General features: G+C 32.9%; 1 protein-coding gene and 1 long non-coding RNA gene across 2 annotated transcripts; one reads left to right on the top strand and one right to left on the bottom strand.

Moving 5' to 3' along the window:
• Positions 1-1494: 1494 nt before the first annotated feature.
• On the bottom strand, positions 1495-4172 carry LOC138333204 (uncharacterized). Its single transcript, XR_011209964.1, has 3 exons — positions 4043-4172; positions 2455-2545; positions 1495-1596 (listed from the first exon to the last, which is right to left on the bottom strand). It is a non-coding gene; the product is annotated as an uncharacterized lncRNA (long non-coding RNA).
• On the top strand, positions 4113-14687 carry LOC138333203 (Krueppel-like factor 9). Its single transcript, XM_069281415.1, has 4 exons — positions 4113-4593; positions 7822-7911; positions 8373-12820; positions 12858-14687. The coding sequence occupies exons 1-3, from the start codon at positions 4113-4115 to the stop codon at positions 8558-8560; spliced, it is 759 nt and encodes a 252-aa protein (XP_069137516.1). The 3' UTR covers positions 8561-12820; positions 12858-14687.
• Positions 14688-15574: the final 887 nt, after the last annotated feature.

Genomic DNA, 15574 nt, shown 5'->3' with positions numbered 1-15574 from the left:
TTGGTAAAGCTCTAATAGTCTAAAGCCTGTCTGAGCTGCTTGGCCTCATTAAAGGCTACCACCTCAGTCAGGGCTTCCAGCCTATTCTTCTCCCTCAGGGGACTGGAGTCTATCAAAAATCTCTGGGTATACAGCCAGTAATGCCTTACATAGTAAAGTTACAAGTAATATTTACAAAAGTTGTGATATGAGTATATATACATGATATGATTGATTACATTTGCATATGACTTGATTGCCTGACATCAAATGTATATGACCCTGTCAGTGAATTTGCTGTATAATTATAAATGTTGGCGTCATTGAGGTTGTAGTCAATAGTTATTAAAATCTAAAATTACTACCCAGAGAGGTTCTCTTAGAAAAATATGTAATTGTATTGAATCATATAAAAGATATTGGGGGAAAAAACAAAGATATTTTACTTTACACCTTCTAGGATTCAGAATTCTATCATGTATAATAATTGACATACACATTCTTAAAATAATAATGAGTTGTCGATCCATGGAGTTATAAATGATATTTCATCTACATCATTGGTTAATCCATTTATTCTTGTCTATTTTTTTTTTCGTCTACTAGAGTTCAATTTTAACTTATCTTCTTTGCTATATCTTTGATCTTTTAAATTGATATACTGAGGGTAATGGTATATTATAGTAGTATACTATTTAAATCTCTGGTTTAGCAGACTCTATGTGACAAGGATGTCCTTGTTAAAGGAAAACCAGAAATTTTGTGTTATTTTTCTAAATATCTAAAAGGTACCCATGAGCATAATTTATTTATTTATTTAACAGTTGTTACCTACAATTCATCATTTAATAGGTGTAATTTGGCAAACTAGGAATAAAGTGCAAAGCACTAATTGATAGATATTAATGTATGACTCCTAGTATGTAAGCAGGTGATTGGCGGGTCCATCTGTGATTTTCACCTACCATATTTACATATACACTTGTTTATACATCAGCGGTATACAGTCTTAATGCCAGTATAATTCCTGTTTGGTCTGATTTTTATACATGTAATTGGTCAATAATATACAGTTTATTGTTTTGTCAAAACAAAATCATATGTCCATATTTTCTTTAAATAAATTAAGTTGAATTATTGAACTGTTTTCATTGGATTTGTTGTATATTTATATGATATTATTATTCTTTATCGTGTGTGCAAGGATTTATAAGTCTCACTTATAAATCCTTGGTGTATGTAAAAAACATGTTACATTCATGCAGTTATAATGATAAAATCATGTAACTTTAGAAATGCTATCACTGCAGGAATCAGTGATATCGGATATTTAGATACTATCTATATGTCTCTGGTGATCATTAGTACCCGAGTTATAATACACGTATACTGTGTGGGTTATATTTGTTCCACTTGTCAAACTTTCATCTTATTAGATACTGCATGTATATGTACCTTCCTGTCACATCCCATCATCAGATCATTCATTGCCTGATAAAAACATGTACACTTTACCTGTAGATGACCATATGTCATCAGCTGTGTAGGTCACAACACCTGGCCAGTCTCTTCCAATTAACACCATGGGGGTCCAGATACCTGTTAGAGCCTCTTCCCCTACAAAGATTAACACTGGGAGTGCTTAACTCTGGAATGTTAGATCTCATCTTCTTCATCAAAATACACTGTAAATTTATTTGCAAATTATTAATGAGATTGGATCTCTGTTCAACTCCTGTTAAAGATGCTCCACTGCTGACAAATGGTTTTTTTTTTTCATTATCAACAACAGGAGCAGACGATTAAGCATTTTTCTTCAGTTTCAAAAGTTACTTACTTTACACCATTACCGCCATTGAAAAGTTTGAGCTTCTAATTTTACCTAAGTTAAAAATATTAAAAATAATTAATTGCATCCCGACAAAATTCCATTGCACTATATCCTATATGTAATGAAGTACTGATTGCCCATGGACCAAAAGTAAAATAAATTATTTTATATTATTTGTTTGTGTTAATTAGACTTATGTAGTATACACGATTAAACACTAATTATTGTTCAAATGATGAATATCATTTATGCTCTGTCGACGTTGGAACATCTTTAATCAATTGTTAAATTAAGACCCCCAAATAATTTTGAAATGATATTTAACTGCAATATATTCATTGAAGAGTGAACATTCCAAATCAGTAAGAAACGAAAATTCAAAACAGGTTTTCTCTAACTACTATTTTTATTGTGTGGAAAAAAAATCAAAAAGCCATGTTTAAAAAGATATATACATACCAAGGATTTATATAAGCGAGAAATGTACGTCTTTGATATACATATTTGTCATAAGGGTTAAAACACACCCGTTTCCTAATGGTATTTATCTGCACATCTTTTGTTTTAACCTAAAAGTTTCAGAGCTCGTTTCAAGATAGAGTAAACAAAAGCCATGTGCTACATGAGCAGTGTTTGTATCTCACCTGTAATTAGCTGTAACGGGTAACCACCCTCCATTCCACGGACTGTATTTACCAGGCGAACCCTGCTGGCTATAAATACGTTCACCTGTAACTAACAAATTAATGAAGGGCTACAGGGGATGTTCTAGAAATATAGTTTGAATTGAAGAATGTTTCCAAAGTTTATAAGCATAAACAATATATATATACGTCGTTGATGTTTCCTTCATATGAACTTTTCATAAAAAAATACGTAATTTAGTACAGGTACTTCAAATAATAGACATGCCCAATATAAAATCAGCCAATATAGTTTGATATTTTATTGATGATCTGGGCGCAATTCCATGAACATTTTTAATAGTAAAAATGCTCTATATGAAGTTTTAAAAGGGAAAAAATAAGTTAAGAAGCTTTCCTTAAAATCCTTAATTCTTTCCTATATAGAATTTTAAGTTATAGGAATATTCATGAAGCTGGGCCCTGTCGAGATAAAAAGAAAATGATTAGATTGGGGAAACAACGATATCAAGTACAGATGTGAAATAAACGCATTGCACATGTGCAAGTTGGGTAAAATTTAACCTGTTATATATAATCAAGGAATGACAAATTTAACGGACAACGATTAAAGTAAAATTGCTGTGTAAAATGTTAGTCAAAAATTGACCGATTAACTAATTCATAAGAGATGCTATCACACTTGAGCGGCTAAAATTAGTCTTGATTTAGGTTTTTTTTTTATGTTTCAATAGATTCAGGGGTTCACCAGGGCGTGTCAACTGCCATTTTCTCTGCTTCTTTATTTTGTTTTTAAACGCGATATGCTTAATTTTTCGTCAAACTCGGATAGTGTTACACACTGTTATAAAAACATGCACAAAGTGTTCCGGCACAAGTAGGGTGAAAATGCCTCATATAATTCATGAAAAGTAACTATTTCTCATTATTATGTATAAATCATGATAAAATGTTACTACGTATGCGTTTGAATATTTGCAATGGTACTTTTCAAAGAGGTGAAACCGCATTAAATTAATGTTTATGTATGTTCACTCTCCATGAACAAGGAATTAAATGGAAAATTAATACTAATGTAAACGTTGTGGAATATGTCACTTGTCTTGAATTAGTTTCATAAATTAGCGTTGAATTTGGCACTTTAAAATGTTTCACATGACACGTGTTAACATGCTCAGAAGAAAAAAAAACATTTTGATCATAGCCTTATCACAATTTACACGGCTTTATTGGTATTTATAATGATTTGAAATACTCGGTCTCCAGCACAAGACCCAGAAAATGGGTCGTCTCTGGGAACTGAGTACATGATTTCACCTTGCGCGACGTCATTTCCTATGTGAAGGGTTACGCCCACTGCACGCGGTCAGAACACACCTAACCTCAGCTTTGAACGCAGTTCAATGAAACCGATGGAGCTTTCGGGTGTCAATCGAGGCAGACGACACTTTTGATGAGTGATTACTTAAGTCAGAGTATGATTACCATTCAATTTATAGTGTGTTTATTGGCTACTGACATCACACAGTAGCACTTTGTGTATTATTGGTGTTGGTTGTGAAACACAACAAAGGAAGTATAAACATACCGTGTGTCCTATTTTTAGTCAACAATAGTCTTATAACGGCGACAGGATAGCTTCATCAGAGAGACGAATCATGGCTTTACAAGAAGTGACTTTGAGGGATTCTGATACAGATCTGGCTGCACAGTGTTTGGTGGCGATGTCAAATCCATGTGTTGATTCGTCTGGACCAGCTGATTGTAAAATGGCTTCCTTTGAAGCTAACGACGTAACTACAACAGACTCTAACTCTTTGGTTATGTTGGCGCGAATATTGACGGACCTAAGTAAGTTTAAACAGGAGCCGATAGACCATGATTACATAAACAATGAGTTACAGACATATAATTACAGATCAGTTCCAAATGACGAGAATTTCTTGGACTCCAGCACGTTACGAAAACGAAAGCACCCAAAGCATGGTACCACGCCCACTGACTGTAACGCAGAAGATCACAGTTACAATAAAGGACGATCTGGTGGTTCCAAAAAAGTACATAAATGTTCATTTAAAGGATGTGGCAAGGTGTATGGTAAAAGTTCTCATCTCAAAGCACATCTTCGGACACACACAGGTAAATATGACCTAATTTAAATAAGAGTTTCTTTGTTTGGTTTTAGGCCTAAGGTGAGCACATGTTGTTTGGAAGGGCGTGGTGAAATCTTCATCTTTATTGCAGCATATTATTGAAGCTTTAATTCATTTTGTTTTGAAATGTCCTATGTAAACAAAAGTCCATAACTGTAAATTGTATATCTAAGTTAATATTTCTAAGATTAAGTTATTAAACTGTTGTATATATTATGTTGTTTTTTCTTTAAATTTATTTATAGGTCAGATGTAAATCTCCCATCACACACTTCTTTGTATGTATATTAACCAGCTGTATTCAAATGAGACATACATTCTGTAGGTGTGATGTGATGTCAGCTGGTTATAGGATAAATGGCTTGATTATTTTCACAACTGTTATATATTACATTGTCATAATATACTTTATTTTGATTTATTTTCGATTGACATACATGTAATGGTTATAATAGCCAGCTGAAGTTGTATAATTGGATGGAAACTTATCGTCTTACGTGCGATGGTTATTTAAGTCTTTTGCGACTAGAATTTTTGCCTTTTGCCTGTCCTAGGTGTTGCCTTTTATAATTAAATTAACCAATAAAAGTTTTTGTATACATGTAGTCATTTTATTGTATATTAATTTCTGTATCAAGGGACAATTCACTCAGGCTAATTCTTTTACATAACCAAGAAGCAAAATATGGCATAAATGTATTGTTCTACATTTCTTATGAAACATATAACATAAAATATTGACAAATTCCACGTCATTATTTAGTATTTTAATCTATACCGTTGTAATTATAAATAGTTGATCAATACGATTCAGCAGGTAAAATATGTTCGCTGTATCTATACCCGAGCCAACGTCACGCACGTTTAACAAATGAACTACATAACCACTGGGAGGTGATAAAATGATTTTTTTTAGACGAGCCAATTCACCTAATAAGGTAAACACACTATTGTCAGAGCGATTTGAGCAGTTCTAGACAAAAGTAGCATTACTATACGAGCAAGGGACAGGGTTCGGCATACAAGAAGTTCGACCACAATGTGTAATGGCGGACAGCGAGTGAGTTTGAACACTCAACACGCATTTCACCACCATGGGCTTTTCTTGCATATAACAGTAAAACCAACTGATCTAATTTCCATTAGAACTGGGTTTTTTTTCGATATATGTACAAATTTTAATGTTCTTTTAGCCTTTATTGTATATTAATTTCTGTATCAATCGTCAATGGAGCACTGTTATAAATACTCTGGTATCCACAACTAAACCCTTAATTTAATACTCGTGCCCCGAAACGTTATATATAGCGTCACGGTACGTAAAGCTCTTCACACACAGAAACTAAACCCTCTGCACTAACCATTACACCTACAGGACGTTGGAAACCTCTGATTTTAATTTACATGTAGTGTTACTTATATTGTCATGGTTGCGAATGAAATATAATTCCAATGTCTCCATGAATTGTTATTCAATTCAATTCTTTTATTTTCCTAAGTTTACAAGTTATTGAAATATATCAAAGGGACAATTCGGTCTAAGAGTACATTTAAACTTGCACATATTTCAGAAACAAACTAGTTCTAAGGGAAATTAGATTAGTTTGTTTAACTGTGATATGTCAGAAAAGTCCCATGTAGTCAAATGTACGTGAAAAGTTCAATCGCCATTACACATAGCCTTGTATGCCGAACCCTGACCCTTGCCTGTGTAGTAAAGAATTTTTTTGTCTAGAACTACTCAAATCGCTCTTACAGTTATGTTAACATTATTAGATGCATGTTCTTGTCTAAAAATAATTTCATCAACTCCTCAGTGTTTATGTATTGCATTTGTTTAACGTGCGTGAATTTGACTAGGGTAAGGGCACAGCGTACATGTTGTACCTGCTTAATCGTATTGATCAACGATTTGAAATTTCAATTGTATAAATCAAAATACTTAACAATGTTGTGGAATTGTCACTATTTCTCGTCATATGTTTCATAAGGAATGTAGAACAATACATTTATGCGATATTTTGCTTCTTTGTTATGTAGACAAATTGCAAATTGTAATATATGTATTTGATTAAGTGATTCTACTGTTGTTTGCCTCAATCATGTACTTGCCTAATAAATTAAGATCTTTATAAATTATGAATAACCACAAGTAAATTATTAACTCCTCAGTTCACTTAACTGCTAAATCAAAATTATTTTACCCCGGTAATCTGAAATAGTCTGGCTCATTGTCAACCCAAAAACCTGAGACTGAAGAAAATGTTTTGAATATTACAATATATTTATGGGACAAAGAAGTAATTGTGGAGAGATTCTGGACTACCTATCTACAGACCCGCTATCCCAGGGGCATTAACGAACGTTAGATATATATATTGCAAATTGACATTGATTGATAACTCGTTTTTCAATTGCTAATAACTACTTCCAGCATTTCCTGTTCTTTCCTACGCTTTTTTGTCCTTTGCATGTGCTGCCCGGCAAAAGGCGACTAAAATTAGGACTTTGCACCTTCATGCACACACACACACACACACACACACACCATGGAGATAGGCGACTTAATTTGCATCCTATACAAATGAGCATTACAAATTTAAATTTCGCCACACATTTGGCGTCACATGTGGCACGCTCTCCAGCCACCGCTCATATTGTAACTTTCTTCCGAACAGCATGACTACTTTTTGGTAGATCCGGCCTTCGGCTGCCACTTGTATTTCATTGCCAGTTTTACAGTTCGTGTCATATTGTAAGCTCTTTGTTTTGTGTGTCTTGATAAAGGGGCAGATCACCTTGAAAATTTGACAATTTTTTAGTCCACACGGTTCAATTTACTTCTTTATCCCATATTTACCATTTGAAGTAATTCGTATCCTAGAGATTTACGTTTGACGGGATCCTGTGTCATCTGGAAAATCCTGTTGATATTACTTCTTTGACCATCAATATATATTTACAATATATACTATATATACATGTTATTTTTACAGTTACATAGCCTCAAAAGGTGCTACCCTATACACTGGAGTTTAGCTGATTTGGAAATCATCGTCTTAAAATGACCTTGACATTTTATGTATTTGTGTAATCATGACCCTGAAATTTTATGTATTTGTGTAATCATGATCACAATGATTCTATATATATATATATATAATTACTTGAAGCTGTTGATTGCTGATGTTTTCATGTTTTCGTTGTTATACAGGTGAGCGTCCTTTCCCATGCAGCTGGACAGGCTGTGAAAAAAGATTTGCCAGGTCTGACGAACTTGCTCGCCATATAAGGACACACACAGGTGAGACACAGTTGACCAGTCAACCGATGGTATCAACAGCTATGCCCTATGCTGCACAAACACACACATTGTAGGAGCATGTTATACAATACAACATGCAAAGTCACCTGTGGTACTCGATGGTTTGAATGAAAGCTGATGAAGCATCAGTTTACCGCTATCATCTTGTACAGGAGGCTGATATTGTCCTCTGTCTCTATCTGTGAAGGTTACACTAGTTTGAGAAAATGCTATGAAATTTTTATAAGGGAATTGTAATATTTTGTCAGACAAGATTGAAATTTATCAAAATTAGACTTCGAAATTAAGTTCATGGTACAGTTACCCTTTAAAAGAAAAATATTAATCCATTTTAATTTTTACAAGTAATAATTAGCAGAGGGCAGAAAGAGGACATTTTTTAAGAGTGTACCGTACCGTCACATGGTTGTTATTATCATGATATTGCATTATTATTGCAGGGGAGAAGAAATTCCAGTGCCCTCTTTGTGAGAAAAGGTTTATGAGGAGTGACCATCTGAACAAACATGCCCGCCGCCATCCAGAGTTTGAAGAAGGAATGTTGAAGCGCATTCGCCAGACTGTAAAAAGTGAATCATCAAAAAGTAGTGGTAGGGACCAATCTCCTTCAAGTTCAGGTGTGATTTGAGGTGACTTCTTGTTCGTACGATTGAGTGTGATTTGAGTGGACACCTTGGCCTTCAGAAAGTTGAGTCAATGTGAGTGGAAAACTTGGCCTCTGAAAGAACAATTGGCCTTGAGTTGACTTTGAGAGAACCACTTAACCGTGACTCTGAGTGAACCACTTAAACGTGACTCTGAGTGAACCACTTAACCGTGACTCTGAGTGAACCACTTAACCGTGACTCTGAGTGAACCACTTAACCGTGACTCTGAGTGAACCAATTAACCTCAATTTGAGTGAACCACTTGGTCTTGACTTTGAGTTGACCACTTGGCCTCATCAATATTGAGTGTAATTTGAGAAGACAATTTAAACTCAAGTCTAAACATAATTTTAGTCAGCATGTCGATATAGACTTTTGAGATTGACTATCATATCCTGACCATGCAGCTTTCAAGTTTCAAGTTAAGGGGTTATTCAAGACGAAGTGTGACTTGAGTGTACCCTTTTGTCTAAGTTTGAGCATGGTTTGGATGGACTATTCAGTCTGAAGTTAGAGCATTATTTGAGGGTCTTTTCAGCCTCAAGATCAAGTGACTCGGGCAGTCATTACTTAAGTGATATTATATATAACATTTGTCTATGTTAGACATGTGTGTTCATGTATGAAACTATGAATAATTTTATATTATTCAACAAATAATTAGTTTATGCGTTGCAGTTTTTTTTAAATAACACTATTTAGAATAATTTTCAGAAAAAATATCAAGACTTATTCAGTAAAGTTATATATTTTACATACAAAGCTATTTTGTAATACTCTACATTGTCTCATGTGACCAGAAGATGAATGATTCTGTATTTGCATATTACAGAGTTATCTTCCCATGTGGATAGGTATTTATTGATCATATTATATATATTTGTAAACATAACATCACATTTATTAGAGAAAACCACTTAAGTTTTACTCTTGAATTAATGACATCCTAATTCGTACCTATGCTGGAGTTAACTTTTCAAAGTAATTATTGGTAATGTTTGATTATAGTTAAAATCTGTGAATTGAATCCTGAAGTGAATATCATCTTCATTGAAAAATGATATTTTAAGCATTCACAGTGTAAAAAAAAAGACAATTGCATTCATTATAGTATTATTGTATTTTTCTTGTCAAACTATTTCCTCACTCAGTTTTCAATCAATCATCTAACAATTGGGGAATGTTTTATTTATGGTGCATTTGATATAGATAATTGTGATTCCCTTTGATTGATACAAATTTTTTTCATGCTTCTTTGATTAAGTGGAGATATCCTTCCAAAGTTTTTATTGATATTCAGGAATTTTGTTGAAAGAGTTGTTTCCCTTTGGTTATTGTCTTAAAAGAGGCCTTAAATATTGATCTGATTTTCGTATGAATATTATGGCTTGGGAGGAACAATCTATTTACTTTTGGGAGAACAGACAGTTTCTAGAGGGGAAAAGTTAGCAATATTAACAAAAGACTTAAGGGGGGGGGTCTACATATTATATCAATATGATGTCATATCTTTAGTTATAACTCACTGTCTTTGATTCAGTACTTTGTAGAAATAAGTAAGTTATACTTTGTTAAAATATGTTGGTTTTTATTGTTTGAATGTTTCTTGTAGACATATTAATTGTCAGACAGTATATTTTTCCTAAAAAGTATAAATAAATTTATATTGAAACATATTTCTTAACAAAGATTCAAGTGATAAAGATAATACAGTTTTGCTTTTATGATATAAGCCAAAGATGATTTATTTGAAATATTATTTTAAACTCTCTAATTCAGTAATTGTCCAATCTATGGAGCAGCCCTTGAGAAAAGCATTGTTAATACAATTTCCAAGTTTCCATTAATTACTAAACGTCAAGTGCCTTTTCTGGTAACAAACTTGTTTTAGAATTGTACCTTTATTTGGGATTTTGCATTTTTCACAGACAAAGGTGTATAACCTATATTATAACCTATCATTGTATGTATAGAGTGCTCAGGTATTTTTTCTATCAGGTTTACTTACATGAAATTCCTAGCTTGAGGTAAAGGAAAGTGGTTAAGTATCTGAGAATCTCTGATCGACTCTAATAATAGGAGTCTCTTATAATTTCTTAAAGTTTGCGATTCATCATGCAGTGATACATTATATATCGTCATCATAATTTCTTATTTCTGTGTCAGACTGTGTTCAGAAAACATATACATGTAGACAGAAACATGACAATCAAGGACACATTTTACCCAACATTATAGACTATTTCCTGCACAATGTGAAACCAGTTTATAACAACTATATGGCACCTTCTGACAAGGGGAGGTAATTATAATAAGTTACATAATGGATTGTCTTGTACAAGTTATCTCCCCTATCAGATACAGACAAATTTATGAATGCTAGCAAGAATAACTTGTACTAGGACATGTGTACAGTATTATGGTACTGGTATAATGTGTATATGACATTATGATCGAACCATGACCATATATGGACATCCAGATTTAGGAATATTTTAGTACATTTATAATGTGATCTATTACATACTGTGATTTTCAAGAAAGTGCTATTTTTTTCAAAGATGTTCACATTTTTATCTACTCCCATGATCCAGAGGATGAACATAACACAGCATAATTGTATAAAAATGAACAAATACCTGTTCAGAGTAATAAATTACATTTACTGTGATATATTTAATCAGGTAAACTCCATTATCTAATACCAGGTTAGTGTTAGCATTTAAATCAATCAGAGTTACTTCCCTTTGTGTTTTGGCAGAATGAAACAAGGGGAAATAACTCTGATAGATTAGAACAGATCATTTTTGTTACTATTCTCTGGTGACTCCAATTCATTAATCAAAACTTATCCATATTGGTGTCTCAGAAAGTAACTCAATCTTTTTACACGTTTGTTACATCCATACCTGATGTTAAAAATGATCAAATAGAGAAGGGGGACACAAGGAAATGAGTTTTAAATAGGAAAGATATTGATCGGGGGATGTTGGATTGACTGGTGGACACCAGAGAGATTCCTCTGGGTTCTGTTGATATTGTTTATTGTTAATTTTGAAATATTTTATCTGATATGTTTGTAACTTAATCATATTGTTTTCTTTCATATCACCAAAGGCATGAATACAAGTTGATATTGTTTTCTTCTTAAAATGTCTCATTGAAATCAAAAGGGTTGATTCTTACTAAATCCATTTTACTTTACGTAACTTATGACTGTAATAATAAATACATGTTATACATGTTGAAATTTTTTGTGAAAGAGAAAGATGCATGTTTAAACAATCATAAACATTGCCCCCATCTTTTTTTAATGTGTGTGGGGGGAAAGGGTTATGCTTATTACACAAACAAATCTAATTAAAACATGTTATAAGATTGTACCAAATGCAGAAGTAGTGAGAACAGACTTGACATATTTATTATCAATGATTTCATTTGTGTCAAAATTCATGTACATGGTACGGAGTAAATTAATTATCGATTATTTATGTCAAAAAGACCGTGTGGTACAGAGCATATTATTCATCTGTGATTTATATCAAAGTTCTTGAGGTAATGAGTACACTAATTATCAATGATTTATGTCAAAGTTCTTGTGGTACTGCGCATATAAAATAAAGATGATGTATGTCAAAGTTCTTGTGGTACTGATGAGCAGTTACCAGTAATGCATGTAACTGAGCACGCAACCTCAGAACATGTATATTGATGTTTTATAGTCAATGGTTCACTCGTGTAAATATTTGCATATTTAAAATTGTTACATTGTTGTTAAAGCTTTTGTTCCATGTTAATATGCTCATGTAATTCACCCCATTGGCCATATCAAGAGTTAATTGCCAGATTACTAAACCACCATTGTTCCTACCAAGTTAGCCTAATTAATTTAGTAATTTTTAATAATTTCATCTTTGATAACAAAACAATATTCACTACAACATCAACCATTGCAAAATTGGCTGGAATGGTAACTTAATAGTTTTAAGAGAAAAAAGTCCATTAATAGGACTGGATTGTGAGAAAGAGATTGTGTTATGGATTGAAATGTAAGGGTTAACTTTGATATGATTATTTATAGGGAATTTTATCTCAAAAACGTATTGCTGTCTATTTATATTGCCTAGTTTTTACATTGAATTTTCCAAACAAAATAATCATTGAAGTTAATCCTTAGGAAATGACAATGTGACTATAACAGTATGTTGTAATGTTTGGATAGTCATATTGCCTAACAGTATGTTGTAATGTTTGGATAGTCATATTGCCTAACATTAGAAAAGTGATGGAGATTGATGTAAACTTCAGGGTTGGTAGTCAAAGAATTGTGATATGATTGTGATTTTAACCTTTTTGTGATAAGGTCACTGAAGAGAAGAATGATTCATCATCAATAGGAGAGTGCCAAGTTATATATCTTGTAAATATCAAATGTCATATCTTTTGTGAATAGTAATTTGTAGGTTTGAATTCCTTTACCATGAATGTATGTTCTTGCAACTCATTGAATCTCGATCTTGTACATTGTATATAGATAGGATAAAGTATGTGACTATTGACAATATTTTACAGAAAATCCCAGTTGCAAAAGTACCACAAGTTGATTTCCATGACGGTTTGATCTCAAACTGATATTAAGTACTTGTAATTATTTTTATAAGTTTCAAGGCCATATCATGTTCAACAGGACGAAAACATTATTTTTTTATATATATTCAGCATTATTTTCGTAAAAAAGTGTTCAGACTTAAACAATGAATAGTATATTTGAGCACCAGTGTAATCATTGAGCCACTAGTTCTGCCTTAAAAGCTATTATCATCATCATCCGCGTGTAATAAAATTGCAGTAAGACATATGGAATAATTTGTACCATATAAGTATCACTTCAATTTTAGCTGTAATATGGAATTTTTTTTTTCTTTTGAAGTAATCATTAATGCTAATTGACAATATTGTTTTATAATTATAAAACATGGGAGCTGACTAAAACTCTTAAACTGAAATAAAAAACGAAATACAAAGTATATCGACATTAATTGAGATGAAGCACTTCCAGGACCTTGTTGAGTCCATTGTTCGTCATGAATCTCATTTCCTAATGAAAGACTTCATTTTGCTTTTCCAGCACCAAACATAATATGATGAGCAAGACTTTTTAAATTAGGAATAAAATTACGATATTTTTGCCCAATGTACCCATATGCCCAGGGTGGTTAAACGTTATTGTACAAAGTAAGAAACAAATAAGTTTGTATAAGAAATAGAATGAAGAAACTACATGTATATATTTATGGAAAGCGAACTTGTGGCCCCTAATAGGGGACGGGACGCTTACTGGGTAAAACACGGTAGATTATTTTTGGTAAATCACCTCATTACTGTATAGTTAGCTGTACATTCCAAGTATGTAAATAAGTTTATAAATAGTTTTGATTTTAATACGTGTTAGTCTTTCTACTCTTTAGTTTTTGTCAATCTGTTTCAAGTTACATTATTAATGAAAACCAAAGTTTAATTTTTACGAAATGACATATTTGTTGACAAAGGTTTATATAAAAAAACAAAAACGAAAAAACTCTACACAGTATTTAAGTCAGAGATCTCTGTCTCAAAATAGAGTAACTGTTGTTAATGGTTTGAATCTCTATATAGTTGTGATGTTACATGCATTGAGCTCATTGTAAATCGTGTGGGTTTGGGCGGGTTTGGTGTGTTGTATTACTATGTGATTACAAGTTATAATGACACATTGTATGATATATTACAACGTGATATTTTGTCAGAAATTCAAGTTGAAGTTTTAATTGTAGTATATCTATGAATATATCGGACAGGATATTGATGGCATTAAATTGACTAGAAATTTGAAAATTAATCTCTTCAATGTTTAGGAGTTACTATCACTATCGTAATATCCACATTATGGCAGTGAGAGTAACCCATATAGTTTCAAGGACCCTTCTATTTTTCTCACAGTTACGATTTTTTGCTGGAAGCTGAAACATATTCTTTTAGAAACGATATGTTACTTTATGTTAAGATTTGTTCATGCATAATCATCATGTGTCTTTAAAGTCCTGAAATAAAAAATAAACTGAGTTTTAATTTCGTTTTAATTTGTTTATATTAGGATGTGTTACATGTCACATTGAGAAGTTGAAAGTTAAGAAAAGTGGTTTAGAACTTCTGTCGTCTTTATCGGAGGGGTAGATTTTAAAATAATAGTATATTAAAAATAGTAAATAGTAGTATATTAGGAGGTGAAACTATCACCTTGAGGAGCATACTGGTTATAAAATAGCTCTCTCCATGCCCCATCTTACTCTTTCTCGCTCTTCCCTCACTCTCTGTCTCAAATACAACTTTATATATTATGTATATCTTATCTTGTAAATGCCATCTTGTCTATGTAATTTGAATGTCACATTTAGCCTGTCAAGAGGATGGTCATGTATGGTACGTGCTGCCCCTATTGCATGATCGTAAAAGGCAACTAAATTTAGGATCGTATTGTTTTTCTTCTTCCTAACCGACTTTATTCTTCCTAACGCTTACCTTGACACCACCTCACTTTTGGCCTTCTGTTGAGCGCTCGCCCCTATGAGGAAGGCTATGGGTTCTGTCCCCTGTCCGAGACACACCAAAGTCTATAAAAGGTGTAGTTTCTGCTCCTGCTTAGCGCTCAGCATTAAGGTAGGACAACTTTGTCAGTGTATGTGAGTGGATGGGGCGTGTTGCTTGGTATCCTGGGTGTTGAAAGAATCTCCTCCTGTGTGAGGACACTTAATGTTATGTAATGTTATGATTTTTTAATAAAATCTTATTTGAACCTAAAAAAGGAGACGTCAGAGAAAAGGTCAGTGTTGGAGAAGAGAAAATATAAAATCACAGATTTAGTCGCCTTTTACGATCATGTTATTTGTTTTACTCTTGTCTGCGAGAACAGGTATACAATTCTTACACCCTACCCGCGCAAGGCCATACATTATTCG

Source organism: Argopecten irradians, chromosome 10 (genome assembly GCF_041381155.1).
Source record: "Argopecten irradians isolate NY chromosome 10, Ai_NY, whole genome shotgun sequence".
In the NCBI taxonomy this organism is placed as follows: Eukaryota; Metazoa; Mollusca; class Bivalvia; order Pectinida; family Pectinidae; genus Argopecten; species Argopecten irradians.
Note: the sequence above shows the minus strand (reverse complement) of the source record. Positions and strands in the feature narration are given on the sequence as shown.